The sequence below is a fragment of the Poecilia reticulata genome, linkage group LG8 (genome assembly GCF_000633615.1).
Source record: "Poecilia reticulata strain Guanapo linkage group LG8, Guppy_female_1.0+MT, whole genome shotgun sequence".
Classification (NCBI taxonomy): Eukaryota; Metazoa; Chordata; class Actinopteri; order Cyprinodontiformes; family Poeciliidae; genus Poecilia; species Poecilia reticulata.
This window is the reverse complement of record NC_024338.1, coordinates 4,353,840-4,368,298: the sequence shown is the minus strand read 5'-3', so window position 1 is coordinate 4,368,298 and position 14,459 is coordinate 4,353,840. Positions and strand designations below refer to the sequence as shown.

General features: G+C 39.8%; 1 protein-coding gene across 3 annotated transcripts in view; it reads right to left on the bottom strand.

The window, feature by feature from the left end:
- Positions 1-4,532: 4,532 nt before the first annotated feature.
- Positions 4,533-14,459, bottom strand: part of LOC103468281 (syntaxin-binding protein 4) — a 65,116-nt gene continuing 55,189 nt past the window's right edge. For all 3 annotated transcript variants that reach the window (XM_008415239.2, XM_008415241.2, XM_008415240.2), the window contains exons 13-21: positions 11,809-11,905; positions 10,048-10,175; positions 9,370-9,462; positions 7,931-7,996; positions 7,582-7,776; positions 6,332-6,448; positions 5,960-6,009; positions 5,735-5,862; positions 4,533-5,400 (exon numbers count right to left, since the gene is read on the bottom strand). In XM_008415239.2, coding sequence (XP_008413461.1) covers positions 5,360-5,400; positions 5,735-5,862; positions 5,960-6,009; positions 6,332-6,448; positions 7,582-7,776; positions 7,931-7,996; positions 9,370-9,462; positions 10,048-10,175; positions 11,809-11,905 — 915 coding nt within the window. In that variant the 3' untranslated portion in view covers positions 4,533-5,359. The remainder of the gene's footprint in view (positions 5,401-5,734; positions 5,863-5,959; positions 6,010-6,331; positions 6,449-7,581; positions 7,777-7,930; positions 7,997-9,369; positions 9,463-10,047; positions 10,176-11,808; positions 11,906-14,459) is intronic.

The following is a 14,459-nucleotide window of genomic DNA, read 5'->3' as shown; positions in this document are numbered from 1 at the left end:
AGAGTCCACCTGCGGAAGGGTGAGAAGGGAATTTATATAAATATGAATAAAATAAACACATTGTCTGAGGATCTCCAAGTAGGTTTGATTTTAACTAGCGTTTCACCTAGCAGTAAACTACATAATTTTTTTCTTATGTGCACAACTATCAAACGTTTCCCAAATACAATGTGACCCCAACACTGAAACTGAGTTTCTGTAACAGTATATGTTGAGTAACTGAGGGAAATAACATAAACATACAATATTTAGGGCTCTCTAACAAGCACCATGGTGTGCAGAAGTGCTCACATCTCATAACTATTTCTAGCATTTGCAATGCTGCAGCCACAAATTCCAAGATATTTTACAACAAAGATGATAACTTCAGATCAACACAAAGGGCTGCATAACTATAAAGTGTAAGGAAAATAATTTGCAAACTTTCTACCTTTCTGATAACCTTTGAAAACTTAGAAATCTGACTCGTTATCAAATTTCTGGGCCTCGTCAGAGAACTTAGGAACAGGAAATTTAACAAGGCAAGTGATATCAGATCTGAACCTGTCCGAACAATATCAGATGATACATAGGGTGCTCACAGAAAGGAACATTTTAAGTCTGCTTTTAAAGCAGGTGTTTCCGTTTTTTAATAAATAGAATTCCTTTAACTCGAGAGTTAAAGCCAGTTCTAGGAGTTTAGGTGTTTTTTTTCTCATTTCTGCCTTTGCAATGATTCTGCTTAAACATCTTTCTGTAAATATTTCTGTCTTTGTTCTGTAGCCTATACTTGGTATCACAAAACATTAGGCAATATCAAGATCGAATAATGGTAATATTAGCCTAAATGCAGCCAGTGGCATGTGGGCTATAACTAGCATGTTGTCTTACATTGACTTCCTCCATTCAGTGTGCTAAACATGGTTACAAAATAGCTAAAAAGCTTATTTTAGGAAAAATACTACTTTTAATGTGGGCAGTTACATTAGAAATGTTTGTGCTCTGCAAACATTTCTTGGCACTTGGTAACCAGTAAACACACTCATCTCTTAGCAACAGATTAATAACAAATATTGTTTTTGTTCAAAAAACATATTTCTTTTGCTCTTTTGAAATACCACTTATTTTATACTTGTTAATAATTGTGTAGTTGGTGAATTTTTCAGAAAATTTAGTTCTTTTTGTCATTACATAAATAATGTAATGACATTATTTATGTTTTAATATATTAAAACACAATAATATATTGTGTTTTAATATATTATTAAAACACAAATTCAACACAACAGTCAAAATCTCGATTTAGACTTCGTAGCAGTTCGTTACCAGAAAAAAAACTAATTATCTCTTAACACCAAATTAATAATAATAGTTTTTAAAATATAAGCTCTTTCAAAATACTGCTTATCAGCTTAGATACAAGAAATTTACTGTTGTTACATTTTGCAAAAGTGAAAATCAGATGTTTACTTTGTGGAACTTTGTGGAACTTGGTTACCAGAAAACGCGATCATCTCTTAGCAACAGATTAACAGCGTAGCAACAAAAATTCTTATTGATAAAAAAATATAATGTTTCTCCCGCTCTTTTGAAATACCACTTATTTTACACTAACAAGAATTGTGCAGTTGGTGAATTTTGCAGAAAAGTTTTTTTTTTCTTTTGTCATTAGTGCCAAATACATTATATACACATTCAACCCAAAAGTAAAAATCTCGATTTATACTTCGTGGCAGTTCGTTACAGAAAAAAACCTACTTATCTCTTAAAACCAAATTAATAACAAGTAGTTTATAAAACAAAAGCTCTTTCGAAATAACGCTTACCTGAATGCATTTACCGCTGGCAAATTTCGCAAAAGTAAAACTCTGAAGTTCACTTCGTGGCACTTGGTTACCAGTAAACATACTCATCTCTTAGCAACAGATTAGCAACAAAAATTGTTATTGTTCAAAAAACATAGGATTTCTTCTGCTCTCTTGAAATACCACTTATTTTATGCTTTTTAAGAATAGTTGGTGAATTTTGCAGAAGTTACTTCTTTTTGTCATTAGTGGTAGATTTATTATAAAACACAAATTCAACAAAAAAGTAAAAATCTCGATTTATACTTCGTGGCAGTTCGTTAGCAGAAAAAAAACCTACTTATCTCTTAAAACCAAATGAATAACAAGTAATATTTGTTGTGATCCGTGTTTTTCTGTATAGTTATTTTGAGATTTTTTCCTATTCAGTCTTCAGTTTTTCAGTTGCTACCGGTATTAGCATGCCGCCTGTACTGGACTGTATTTGAGCTTCTCTTTATTACATCATCATCATCATCATCATCATCATCATCATCATCTGGGTATCAACGTTCATTCTCACCACTACAAACCATATAAATCATGACAATATTCTTTATAAAACATAAGCTCTTTCAAAATACTGCGTATAGACACAAGACATTTAGAGTTAGCAAATTTTGCAAAAGTGAAAATCAGATGTTTACTTTATGGAACTTGGTTACCAGAAAACGTGATCATCTCTTATAGGAACAGCAACAAAATTCTTATTGATATGTAGTGGTATAGAAATACACATAATTCCACACAAATGGTTTTCAGGTGAGAAGTTCCGTGTTAAGGTGGGCGTGGTGTAGCTGCGGCGTTCATTCAGTCATGTGTGTCTTTGTTCTCCCACTGTGTGTCTTGCGTCCTGTGGGCTCTGGCAGCGAAAAGCAACACATCTCCGGCTTGTGCATGTTACGCTGAGATCCTGGTGGTAAAGCGCCACCGCGCTGCGCTCCTTCTCTTCCTCCTTCTGCGAGTGTGTGTGTGTGTGTGTGTGTGTGTGTGTGTGTGTGTGCGTGTGTGTGTGCGTGTGTGTGTGTGTGTGTGTGTGTTTGGATCCGCAGGTCCCCCACAGTTGGGCCATTGCTGCTCTGCTCTGCTTTGTTTTGTTCCACTCTGCTCTGCTCGGTCTGAGTTCGTCTCCCGGACTTCTACATATTAGTTTTAAAGTTGGACTGCGGCGGCATCATCCGCCTTCATTGAAGCGATGTTTGGGGTGTTGCATCGAATCGCAAAGATCCAGAGATGCTCGAGGCGCTGCGACACGCTGCGCATGCGGCGGCGTCAGCGCGTGCCGCTGCGTGTCCGCTTCAACGCGCACAATGAACCGAGCTCCGTGCTCATGATAAATTAAAACAAATTCAATCATTTCCATTGGCATGATTTATCACTTCTCTTTTTATTTCTCTTTCTACAAAAAACTGTATGATAAAAGCTTTCAGGTTGGTGCTTTGATCTCAGCTAAACCTTTTTTTTTTTGAAGGAAACTTTTATTTACAAAGACTTCAAAATTCATTTTATTTGTCGTTTTCTTTATGTATTTTGGATATTTGAAATGCCTTCCAGTTGCAGTGTTAAATGTTCATTATAATCTAAAGTTTACTGATCTTTCAGATTGTGTTCTTGCATTATAATTTTTCCATTAACATTTATTACTTAAAAATGGTCTAAAAACAACAATAACATTGTTTATCAAAAATCAATATTTGTTATTGTGACAGGTCTACACACATATGATATATCGTGTAGTTAGTTTATTGCCATGGATGGCATAGTTACTTTGAAAGTAATTTGATCAATGAAAAATTCATCAGATAGAAAATGTGCATCTCTTTTCCCTCCATCGTTTACGTTTGTGTCGCTGGTGTTACATATGAAACGTATCTCCCCAAGGAAAAAGAAACAATATGTGTTTTCTAAAAATAATCACAAATACGTAATTTGGATACGTAATTTGAATCTAATTATTGTATTGTAAATAGTAACACGTTAGATTACTCGTCACAAGGGGTCAGATTAACACATTGATGACACCATTGTTTGACATTTTTGCTCAAGCTATTTACGTTTCACATTTCCGATATGTGTCCCTCCCAATGATAAACTTGTTCCTACGTCCTTGCCCACAGCAACCACTGAGCTGTTCAGACACAGTTCCTCCTCAGGGATGCATTTTCCTAGTTTCCCAGCTTCCACCTCACAAACCAGCCTTCCTCCACTCAGCTCCTTCAGACTAGCCAGCAGCAACTAGCAAACACCTGGTGGAACTGAGGATCTGCTGAGCTCATTATACAAGAGACTTCTCAGTGTTTTACTCTGGTAAAAACATTGTTAAAGGGTTAATAGGGGAGCCGTGTGGTGATCGCTTCCTAAAGGCAGAGTTTCAGAAAGAACAGGAGATTTTTTAAAGAGACGGAGGCCCTTTTTCAAGTACATTTTCTTAAGTCATATTTGATAAATGTAGCATTTTTAGAATAACAGAAGGTAATTCTAAAAATTACCTTCTGCTATAAAATGGCAGAAAACACATAATACTGCCCCTTTAATAAAGAACTTATTGAATATTTTCCTTGCCTGTAAATCCTTTAGCCCATTAGACAACAGGTCCCCACCAGCAAGAGCAACAACAACAAAAAAACAAGTTAGATCAACAGAGAATGAAGAATCTGTGGGAAGAGGCAGAAGCCTGTTGTTGTGGAAACAGACAACACACACAAAGCCCATGATTCAGTTATCCCTTTAATATAAAACATAATAAAGAGTATGAGGCCACACTGAAGATGCAGTTCAGTTCAAAAACACACTCCATGAATGGGCTTGCAGCTGTTGGCAGAAATAAAACAAAAGTTTGACATGTAGCCTATGACTGGTTTCTGTTCATTCTGAAGAGCACACAGCTGGAGCCGACATGAACCACTGCAGTGAAACCAAGCTGGACATGACACTCCACCCTCAGGTCCAGAATCTCTGAAGCCTTCACCTTCTAGCTTTTTAACAAGAAAGAGCACAAGGAGAGGTAACACGTTTCTACACTTTTTCTCAACAGTACCTATGTTGATGTTTGTGGCAGAGCAAGCAGTCCAGGGCAACGGGATGGAGCGGATGATGGACAGAGGACTGCTCAGCTCTGGATTGTCCCACCTAAGCAGGAAGTAGCTCTCCTTCACATGCAGTACGGGGGGAGGAGGGCTCAATCTGCCTGTGAGTGGATAACTTTACAAAATACATCAGAGGAGTATTAACAAGGTTTACAGTGTTGTGCACTTGGTCATGCAGTGCCTTCAACATCATCCGCCACAGGAAGAACAGCAACGTTTGCTGCTGAGACGCCGGGCAGTTCTTGGGCTGCAGTCTAACTGGTGCAAGCAGGGGTCTCATGAGAGATCCCATCTGTCCCTTTGCTGTACTGGGGGGTCCGCATTGGCTGGAGGGGGGACAGGGGGCACATGTCCTGTCGGTTGGTGAAGAACGTCGTCGGTCGGTTTGGGCTCGGTGGGCTTCTTTGGTGACGGGGCAGGACCTCCTTCAGTCCTCCATTTCTCTGTCGGTCACACATGATGGGAGTTGACATCCGGTATGGAATCTGACCCTGCAGGCCAAACATAGATCAGAACAGATGCTTGTTTACTGAATGGGACCTTAGTGTGCTTCCCTGAACAAGCTAGGATAGTTCTATAGGCTACAACAGGGTTTTTCAAAACGCCTGAGGGTTCAGAAAGTTGGAGGGAACATGAGAAAGAAAATTGGAAAATAAAAATCAAAAATAGTGCCAAGTACGATGCCAAGCAGAAGCACTCGCACCCATCTCTGTACGTCGCCAAGTTCTCATAGTTTCGGACCTTACATGTGTAAATGAACAATGAGATCTACAATATTTAGACTACAATAATAAGATGGACAGAGGTGTTTTTTATTTCATGTACCTTTATTAGCAGAAACGCAACACACTCCCTCCACCAGCTCTTTGGCCTCCACAGCCAGCTGGATGGCAGGGTCAGGAATGGGTGACAGGGTGTCTGGACTGTCTGTGGCTGGAGACGACCTGTTGCTCCTGAAACACACAGAACAACAGAGGCGACAGTTGGTTACAGTGGGACATTTACATGAGACTGTAGGGTGACCTGAACGCAACATTCTGGGTCTCTTACCCATCATCCCCTCCCAACAGGCTGGGCTTAGTCAGCACCTTGTGCACGTTCTGTTGAGAGAGATAATGGAGTTCATGATTGAGGATGCCCAACAGAACGGTCCAGCACCAGAACAGACAGAATTATAACTTGCTTTGTTAAACAAACTGGATCTTTAACATTGGCTCCTCTAGGAATCATGAACAGTAAGTGAAGCAGTGTCACTACAGACACATTCTCTGTAAGACTTGGTTCAGTTTTCAAACCACAGCAGCTTCCCATACCACTGGGGTCCACTTGGGGGCAGTCTGGCTCCATTCCTCTTTGAGGAGCAGGCACTACAGTAAAGATGGTTGCAATGGCGATGGCGATCAGGCCTGACAGCAGCTCTACCTGAGCGAAGCCCAGCAGCTTCTTGTTGGAGATCTCCAGGTGTTTTCTGCTCAGCTCTGACTTCCTCAGCTGGGAGTCGATGGAGGTCAGCTTCCTGTTGAGCTCCACCACTTCCTCCTGACAAACGCAACACACACTCTGTCAACTTGGAGCATTTCAAAAGCGGTTAACGAGACTGAAACTCAGAAAACAATGAGATGTTAGTGCAAAATCGTGTGTTTTTCCACATTTGTTGATGTCATGTTGAAAATGCCACCTGGCTGATTTTATTGCACCAGTTAACATGCTGAATAAAACTCCTCTGGCTTAGAACACCAGCTCTCCTCCCATACATTCACTGTTGATGCTTTGGCACTGCTACAAACATATTTTGCAAATTTTTTTGACAAATCTGTATTGTTTCAACACTCTTGAACATCAGGATAATAATTTCTATAGGGATTTGGAGGATTTTCCCTCCATGGAACTGACAGTTTCCATTGTTAGTCTGCACTTCATCATCAGGGCTATCTTTCCGATGTATTCTTGGAGCTTCAACATTCTATCTTGGATGGTTGGCTGTGATGCTCACTAAACCTCTGCCTTGTTCTGTGCTCTTAATGTACAGCCTGTGGATACTGGATTTCCCCAATCCACCAAATCCAGACCCAGGAGACAAAACATTTGAATGCCATGGCAACAGGGATCCAGGACACAAAGTGAGATTCGCACTGCTTTGTCAAAATCAGTATAACTCAGAGTTATGATAAATGGTGAAAGTAAGAGCATTTCCACATTACAACATGGAGAGATCTCAACTGACTGGGACTGAACAGCTGAAGATACTGAACGACCAGATTATTTCATCAGTGGATCGTTTCTTCCCTGGTTCCTTTGCTGTAACACATTCCCATCATCAGAAAGAGATGTTGGTGGAAAATGAATGCAACACTGGATGTAAATAAACCTTGTCATATCCCAAATGCTGATCAAAACAATGTGTGCTATAATCAAAGTTAAAGGCGGTCCAACAAAATATTAGACTTTAACCTTTGTCTTTTTGGTGGCAACTATTTTTTTTTGGCTAGACATTGTATATGTGCACATAGAAATAAAATTGATATGTGCTTATTTTTAATTTTGTCATATTTTTTCTATTCTATATTTTTGGGTCACCATTTCTCCTTGATTATCAGACAGCTGTGCGAATCGGTTGGTTTTTCTCCTTCCTCCCAACAGTAAAGGACTGTAGATCGAGCATTTGGACTCACTTTAACGCCTGCTCCACAGGCTTGCCTCTTGGCGGTCAGCTGGTTCTTCAGGTCTCTGATCTCGGCCTCCAGCAGCTGGATGACTTCCTCGTAGTCCTGCTCAGCGCTGGTGGCCTGCCGCTGCACCGCCTCGGCCTCGGCAGCCTGCAGGCGGCTCTTCAGGCGGCTGTTCTCCTCCACAGTCAGGCAGGCTTTCTGCACAGATTAACACAATGTGTTGCAGTTATACTTTTCATGTTCTGATGTATCAGTGGTAACTAGTCAGAAATTACACTCTGTAACATGTCTAATAAATGACTGCTCGAGCATGCCATCAGATTTAAACACAGGAGATGCCGTGTCTTCTTACCTCAGATGTCTTCTGCAGCTCCTCCTCCAGGCTTTTTTTGCTCTGTTCTGTGTCTTTCAGAATCACCTGCCAAGAGAAACAGCAAATCAGTCCAATCATGCCCTTCTTTCCTCTATGAAGCAGGATATAAAATGTTTGGCTTTCTTTGCTGAACAGAGACAAAACTGAAGTTTTTATCTTTGGACCTAAAGAGGAATGATCGAGAGTCCAGCTGAAACTAGAGATCAGGTCTGAAACCTGGGTGAAGTGATGAACTCTGATCTGAACCTTCAGAGCCACATAAAGACAGTTACAAAGTCGGCCTTCTATCACCAGAGGAATATTTCCATGATTAGAGGACTAAAGTCTCAACTAGATCTAGGGAAACTCATCCAGGCGTTTATCTTCAGTTGCATTGATTCCTGTGACAGTGTCTGACTAAAAAAATAAATCCTCCAGCTGCAGCTGATCCAGAACGCGGCTGCTGGAGTTCTGATCAAAACCAGGATAGATAGAGAACATCTCCAAGTCTCCTTCACCGAGAGAACAGACTTTAAAATACTGTTAGTTTATAAATCACTGAACAGCTTAGCACCACAATACATTAAAAAATGCTGTTGTTATAGAAGCAGCATTCAGCTTCTATGCACCACAAATTTGGAACAAACTTCCAGAAAACTGCGAAACAGCTGAAACACTGAGCTCCTTTAAATCTAGACAAAAAAACCCACCTGTTTAGAGCTGTTTATGATTAGTAGTACATGGAACCCTGGTCAATATATTTGATATGTAATGATGACTTTGATGATGGCATTTGACAAAAATGTAATGTTTATTGCCCTTTTCGCAACTGGTGACTTAATGATGTTGAACTGCCTTGTTGCTGAAGCGTTCTACACAAATAGACTTGAACTTGACTCCAGGGATGATAGATTTCTCTTCCTTCAAATCAAGTAAATTCTCGGTTCAAAATGTTAGTTTTTCTCAGAAAGAGCTCAATCACAGAAAAACTAAACCTTTTCACAACATGTTTCACTGGGGCTTTGGGTCGTAGTCCAACACAAAGTAATGCAGTGGTTCTAAAGCTCGCTCCTGATGGGCCACCTGATTCAACGATCACCTTACCTCCTCAGCACGCTACCAGGTGAAGTTAAACACACATTCATTTAGGTCAGGTGTGTGTTAGCAGGGAAACACCTAAAACATTCAGGATGATCCTAAAGAGTCTGTGATTTTTATGTTTGTTTTTTTTGGTAAAAACAATGGTTTCTCTATCTAGCAAAAGTAGGCCGTAGAAAATCCCTATAGAATACACTAAAGTTTGTGGTTGTAATTTGACAAAACAAGACAAAAGCTTGGGGTGTGTATGTACTTAACTGATTAACTCTTTACTGTCGCTAAGCAGCGCAGCTGGTGACCATATGCTTCTATCAAAGGAACATTAACGGTATGAAGTTCACCTTGAGTTGCTTCATTTGGGTCTGCAGTTGCTTCACCTCGGTCTGGAACTGCTCCATCTCCTCACTGCTGTAGCTGCACTCTGATTCATAAGTCTGCAGATGCACACACAGTCAAGCATACACAGCATGAGACAGTTCATTGTGTGTGTTTAACAGTGACTCCTAGTGTGTGTTCTCCAGACTTTAACACAAGGATCTTCCAAGTCCAGACCTCAAGAGCTGGAGTCCCCGCTGACAGTCTGGTACTCGCTTCAATTGTGGACCAAAGTTGCAACAATTGTTAAATTTCACATGGCACTGCACCAAACCAACCAAGCCCTTATGAAGACCAACCAGACTTTAGGGCAAACAAGCTGGAGTCGAATCGAAGCGAACTAAACAGGGCTGGTTTGATGCAACCTGGATGTGTTTCTGCTTCTGCACACTTGAGCCAAATAATGAGGTTATTAGCAGAACCCTGGAGAACTTGAGAAATCACTAAGGAGGCAATTCAGTCATTTTATTCAGACGTGTTGGACCAGAGACGTATCAAAAAGCTGCAGGACTTTCAAGGCCTCAAGGCCTGCTGTTAGGACTCCTGAATTAACGTCTCCATGTGATCTTCTGTCTTATGGTCCAGCTTATTACCCATATCTTTTTGATTGCTGCTGGTCTGAAAGACTCTTCAGAGAGACTTACTGGTGAATGAAACGCCGATGTGTCCATCAAACTGGCTGCTTCATGGTAGGAGAAGGTGAAGGGGCCCGATCCTAACCCCAAGTCCTCCAGGTCCTCCTGGAAGATGTTCCGACAAGCTTCCACAAAATCTAAGACCGAAAAGATAGAAAGCATTGGGGCTGAAAACAGAGAGCGAGCAAGAGAACCGGGAGAAGTTTGAAGATTCATCTCCTGAGTTCTGACACGTGTCCAAACTTTAGCTTCAGAAGAAACATTAAATAGCTTGACATTAGAAATATTCAGTGTCTCATAAGCTACAGTGTTCTTGTCATAGAGCATGCAAATCAAATATGGACAGATAAAAATCAGCTGATGAAACAAATCGTCTGTTTTCAGCTTGTTCAGTCCTGCTCAATGATTTCAAGACTGGAACTTCTTCGGATCAGAACCCACCATACCTACACAACACTGGGTCGCACTGATAACAATACTCATAGAGAAATACTGTAATTAAATGAAGATGATTTATGGTTTAAAGCATCCAGTAGCTCAGTGGTAGAGTAGTCTACCTGTAATTAGAAGCAGTACCACAAGGCTCCTTTTATCTTTTACAACTGGGAATTATCTTGAGGAAATATGGGACTCCTTTCCGTTTATATGCTGATGACTGTCTAGTCTATTTGCCCCTGATCCTTCTACTCAGACTCTTCTCGACGGGTCTAGGGACACCAAATTATGGATTATCCAATATGTCTTTAATTTTAACAAATGCAAGACTGAAGTGAGTTTATGTGGTTTTATTTTTATTATTAAACCTTTATTTACCCAGATAAAAATCCTATTGAGGAATTTCACAAGAGTGACTGGAGCAGCAAAAGTAGAGCTTTATAAAATATGTGAATATTTTATAAATATATTATTGGACATTTCCCTTCACCTCATTAGTGAAGGGTTCTTGGTGTCTTTTCAATAAATTGTTTTGAAATTTATCAAATCAACAATTTTTACAAGAATAAAAAGCTTCATCTCCAACACAAAAAAAACCCTTTCATGGACCACTGCTTACATCTCCAAGGGAATTGTTGACAAGAGGTTTAATTTCTTTATTTTAGAACCGACTCTTTGGAAACAACATTGCCAGACTTGAGTCATGGACAGTGGATTGGAAGAGGAATAGTTCAGATGCTTAGTGGGGGAAAGAAAATCTGCCTAAGAGGTTTAGTGTCGCCTGAAACAGATCAGAAGCGGAAAAACAGCTGAATTGAATTAAAATGTTTGACTTGTTTTTAAATATAGACATGAATGTGCTGAACAAAGCTGTTTGATGTCTCTGCACCAGTACGGCTCACTTACATAAGCCAACAGCTTCAGAATCATGGTCTAACATGTTAAAACACAACTTTCATTTGTTCAGTCAGTGCAATTAGGAGAACAGTCAACGGGAAATAAGTGATAAAGATGAAAACAACAGCTTTGAACAACATGTAAAATAAACATCAAACCTTCTTTCAAATGGTTCATCTAATGCAGTTAGGATTTTTTAATACAATACAGGAAATTCATCAAGAGTCTACAAGAACATTTCCCTCTGACTGACCACCTGGACACAAACAGACATTATGCTTCCTCAGCGTGTCACCGAACAGCGATGTCACAGCCAATCAGCAGCATGATAACGTCACACAGGGCCAGTGATCTGACAGCATCCCAACACACACATCGACGAGCCTGGATGCACGCATGGCTGACTTCAGTGTGAGTGAGAGTGTGCATGCGCCTCACCTCCATACGCCACGGTGCCTTGGGGGTCAGGGGTCAGGCTGTGCCTCAGCGTCTTCCTCTTCTCTTCACTGACGTCCAATCCAAGAAAGGACAAAGCCTGAGACAGAGAGACAGGAACGTAAACACAGACCAAAAATACACACAGCATGGCCTTATATGCTGAGTAAATCTGGGAATAATCTGCTTTCTTATCTTTGGTTACAGGAATAAAGGATATTCCATGACAGGAACAATAGCAGGCAGCTGTCAGGTGTTTCTGTTTATGATGGACATGAGCTGTTCAATAAACGTCTAGAGCTGGGATTTTCAAATCAGGTTCAAATATGAAAATATCTGGAATAACTAGCATAATGAGTAAATCTTTCAAGTCAGTAAGCTTAAGTTAAACAAACAAACAAACAAAAAAACCCTTTAGGAATTTAATTGTTATAAATTACACACATTTAAATCAGAAATATTAACATAACTTTCATATTTTCCTAAATGAAATCCCTTTATTTTCACACAGAAGCACAAAGGAAGTACTTTGAACTTAAAGTGCAGCGGCACACTGCAGCATTTGAGAGGAAACACTAAGCTAAAGCTAAGTAAAAACGAATATTTGTTTAAAGTGGATTATGGGACATTTCAAATCGATTCTAAATTGTAATAAATGAAAATCGGGATTCTTATGTGAATTGATTTTTTTTTTTGGTCACAACCCTAAAACAAACTTTCAGAATAGTTCACGTCAACATTTTTCCAGATTGGGTTGTATTTGGTGCAGAGGGAAATGTAATAAAGAGATGTGGTTTTGGTGCTTCTCTGTAAGTATGTTTATAAAACCACTTCAGGTTTGCATTTTCATTACTTTACACACCAATTGTAGAAACAGGGAATCTCAACAGCATTTTTCCACATAAATCTTACAAACAGTAATGAATCTGTCATTTTTCTCACCAATATGGTGTCTTTCCACCACAGCAATCTATAGCCCATGTGCTATTTGTTATTTTTGCAAAGGATCCACTAGATCAAGAGAGAATTCTTCCTGTATTCGGTGTTTAATCTCTTCCTTTTCTTTATAATCCCACTAATGAATTGGTAGATTAGGGTCAGGCTACAGCTGAGCAGCATCTGGGCAACATTAAAATCAAAGCTAAATATTGGTAACAAACTGTACAGACGGCAGACAGCTGCAGACAGAAGCAGAGAACAGAACTCATCAGTTGGAGTTGGGCAGCTGAAGGGCAGCAGAAAGGAGAGAGAGAGAGAGAGGCAGGGAGAGAGAGTGAAACAGAGAGAGAGAGAGAGAGAGAGAGAAACAGAAAGACAGGGAGAGAGAAACGGAGAGAGAGAGAGAAACAGAGAGAGACAGGGAAAGAGAAACAGAGAGAGAGAGAAACAGAGAGGGAGCCAAAGGCAGAGAGAGAGAGAGAAAATGTGCTGATGGGGTAAAAAGAGCCTAAAAAAGAACAGTGCAAATATAACCCAGGAAGCAATGAGAGAGAAAGAGAGACAGTGTGCATTAGATGTCAATTATGAGATAAAGACAGCTCTGGGGGTGGAGGGACACTAAAGTGCTACATCTGTCAAAATAAGTTAAAATGTACTGAAAGAAAGCTGCCTATGTGACATGTTTCCGCATCAACAGAATGTAATATATATATATACTATATACATAAGTACTGTACTTAAGTATATTTTTTGAGTATTTATTTTTGGAGGAAATTTTGACTTTCACTTCACTATATTTCAAAGACATATATTTTATCTTCGACTATCACGTTTCTAGGAAGCTTGTCAAAGTTCCTCATTCCTTTTGGCTCAGCGTAGTCTTTTAGTTCGCTGTTGCTGTTTATGTTTACTGAAATGCAATTGGCCACATGCTACGCTCCTCACAACAAGGAGAACCAATCACAGCCGCCGCTTACACCTGAGATTTGGAATTACGTCATAAGTGGTGAGCTGAACTCCCGTTTTCACTCAAACAGAACTCATCGATGGAGATGGATGGAGAAACTCGAGGAACCAACGCATCTATGTTTGATGTTTCTATGTTAAGTATGGCATTAATTGGTAGTTACCAATGTTGCTATTTGCAGGGAGAAAAGGTCTGTCCTGTTTTTCTTTTCTTATTTTTGGGGAAATTTTAACATTTTAAATACAAACATAAATAAAATAGCTGTCATTTGATTTATTACATTTTCATTCTGAAGTTTTTACAGGTGGCGTAGACTTCATGTCAGTACATCATCAGCTGGTTTCAGCAAGTTACATGGTTCTGTAAAAGCACTCAGAAAACAATACAACGATGTACTGATACTAGTAAATACGATTTGAATACTTAAGTATTTTCTATAGTCAGTACTTCAGGAATTTAACTGAAGTAAACATTTGACCGAGGAACTTTTACTTGTAGTTGAGTAAGATTTGACGATGAGTATCAATATTTTTACTAAAGTACTAGAGCCCAGTACTTTGTTGACCACTGGTTAATAGTAAATGGACTGAACCTATATGGCTCATTAGAACCCCACTCACAAACACACCCACAACAAGACTGAAGGACTGATGGGATGGATGGATGGATGGATGGATGGATGGATGGATGGATGGATGGATGGATGGATGGATGGATGGATGGATGGATGGATGGATGGATGGATGGA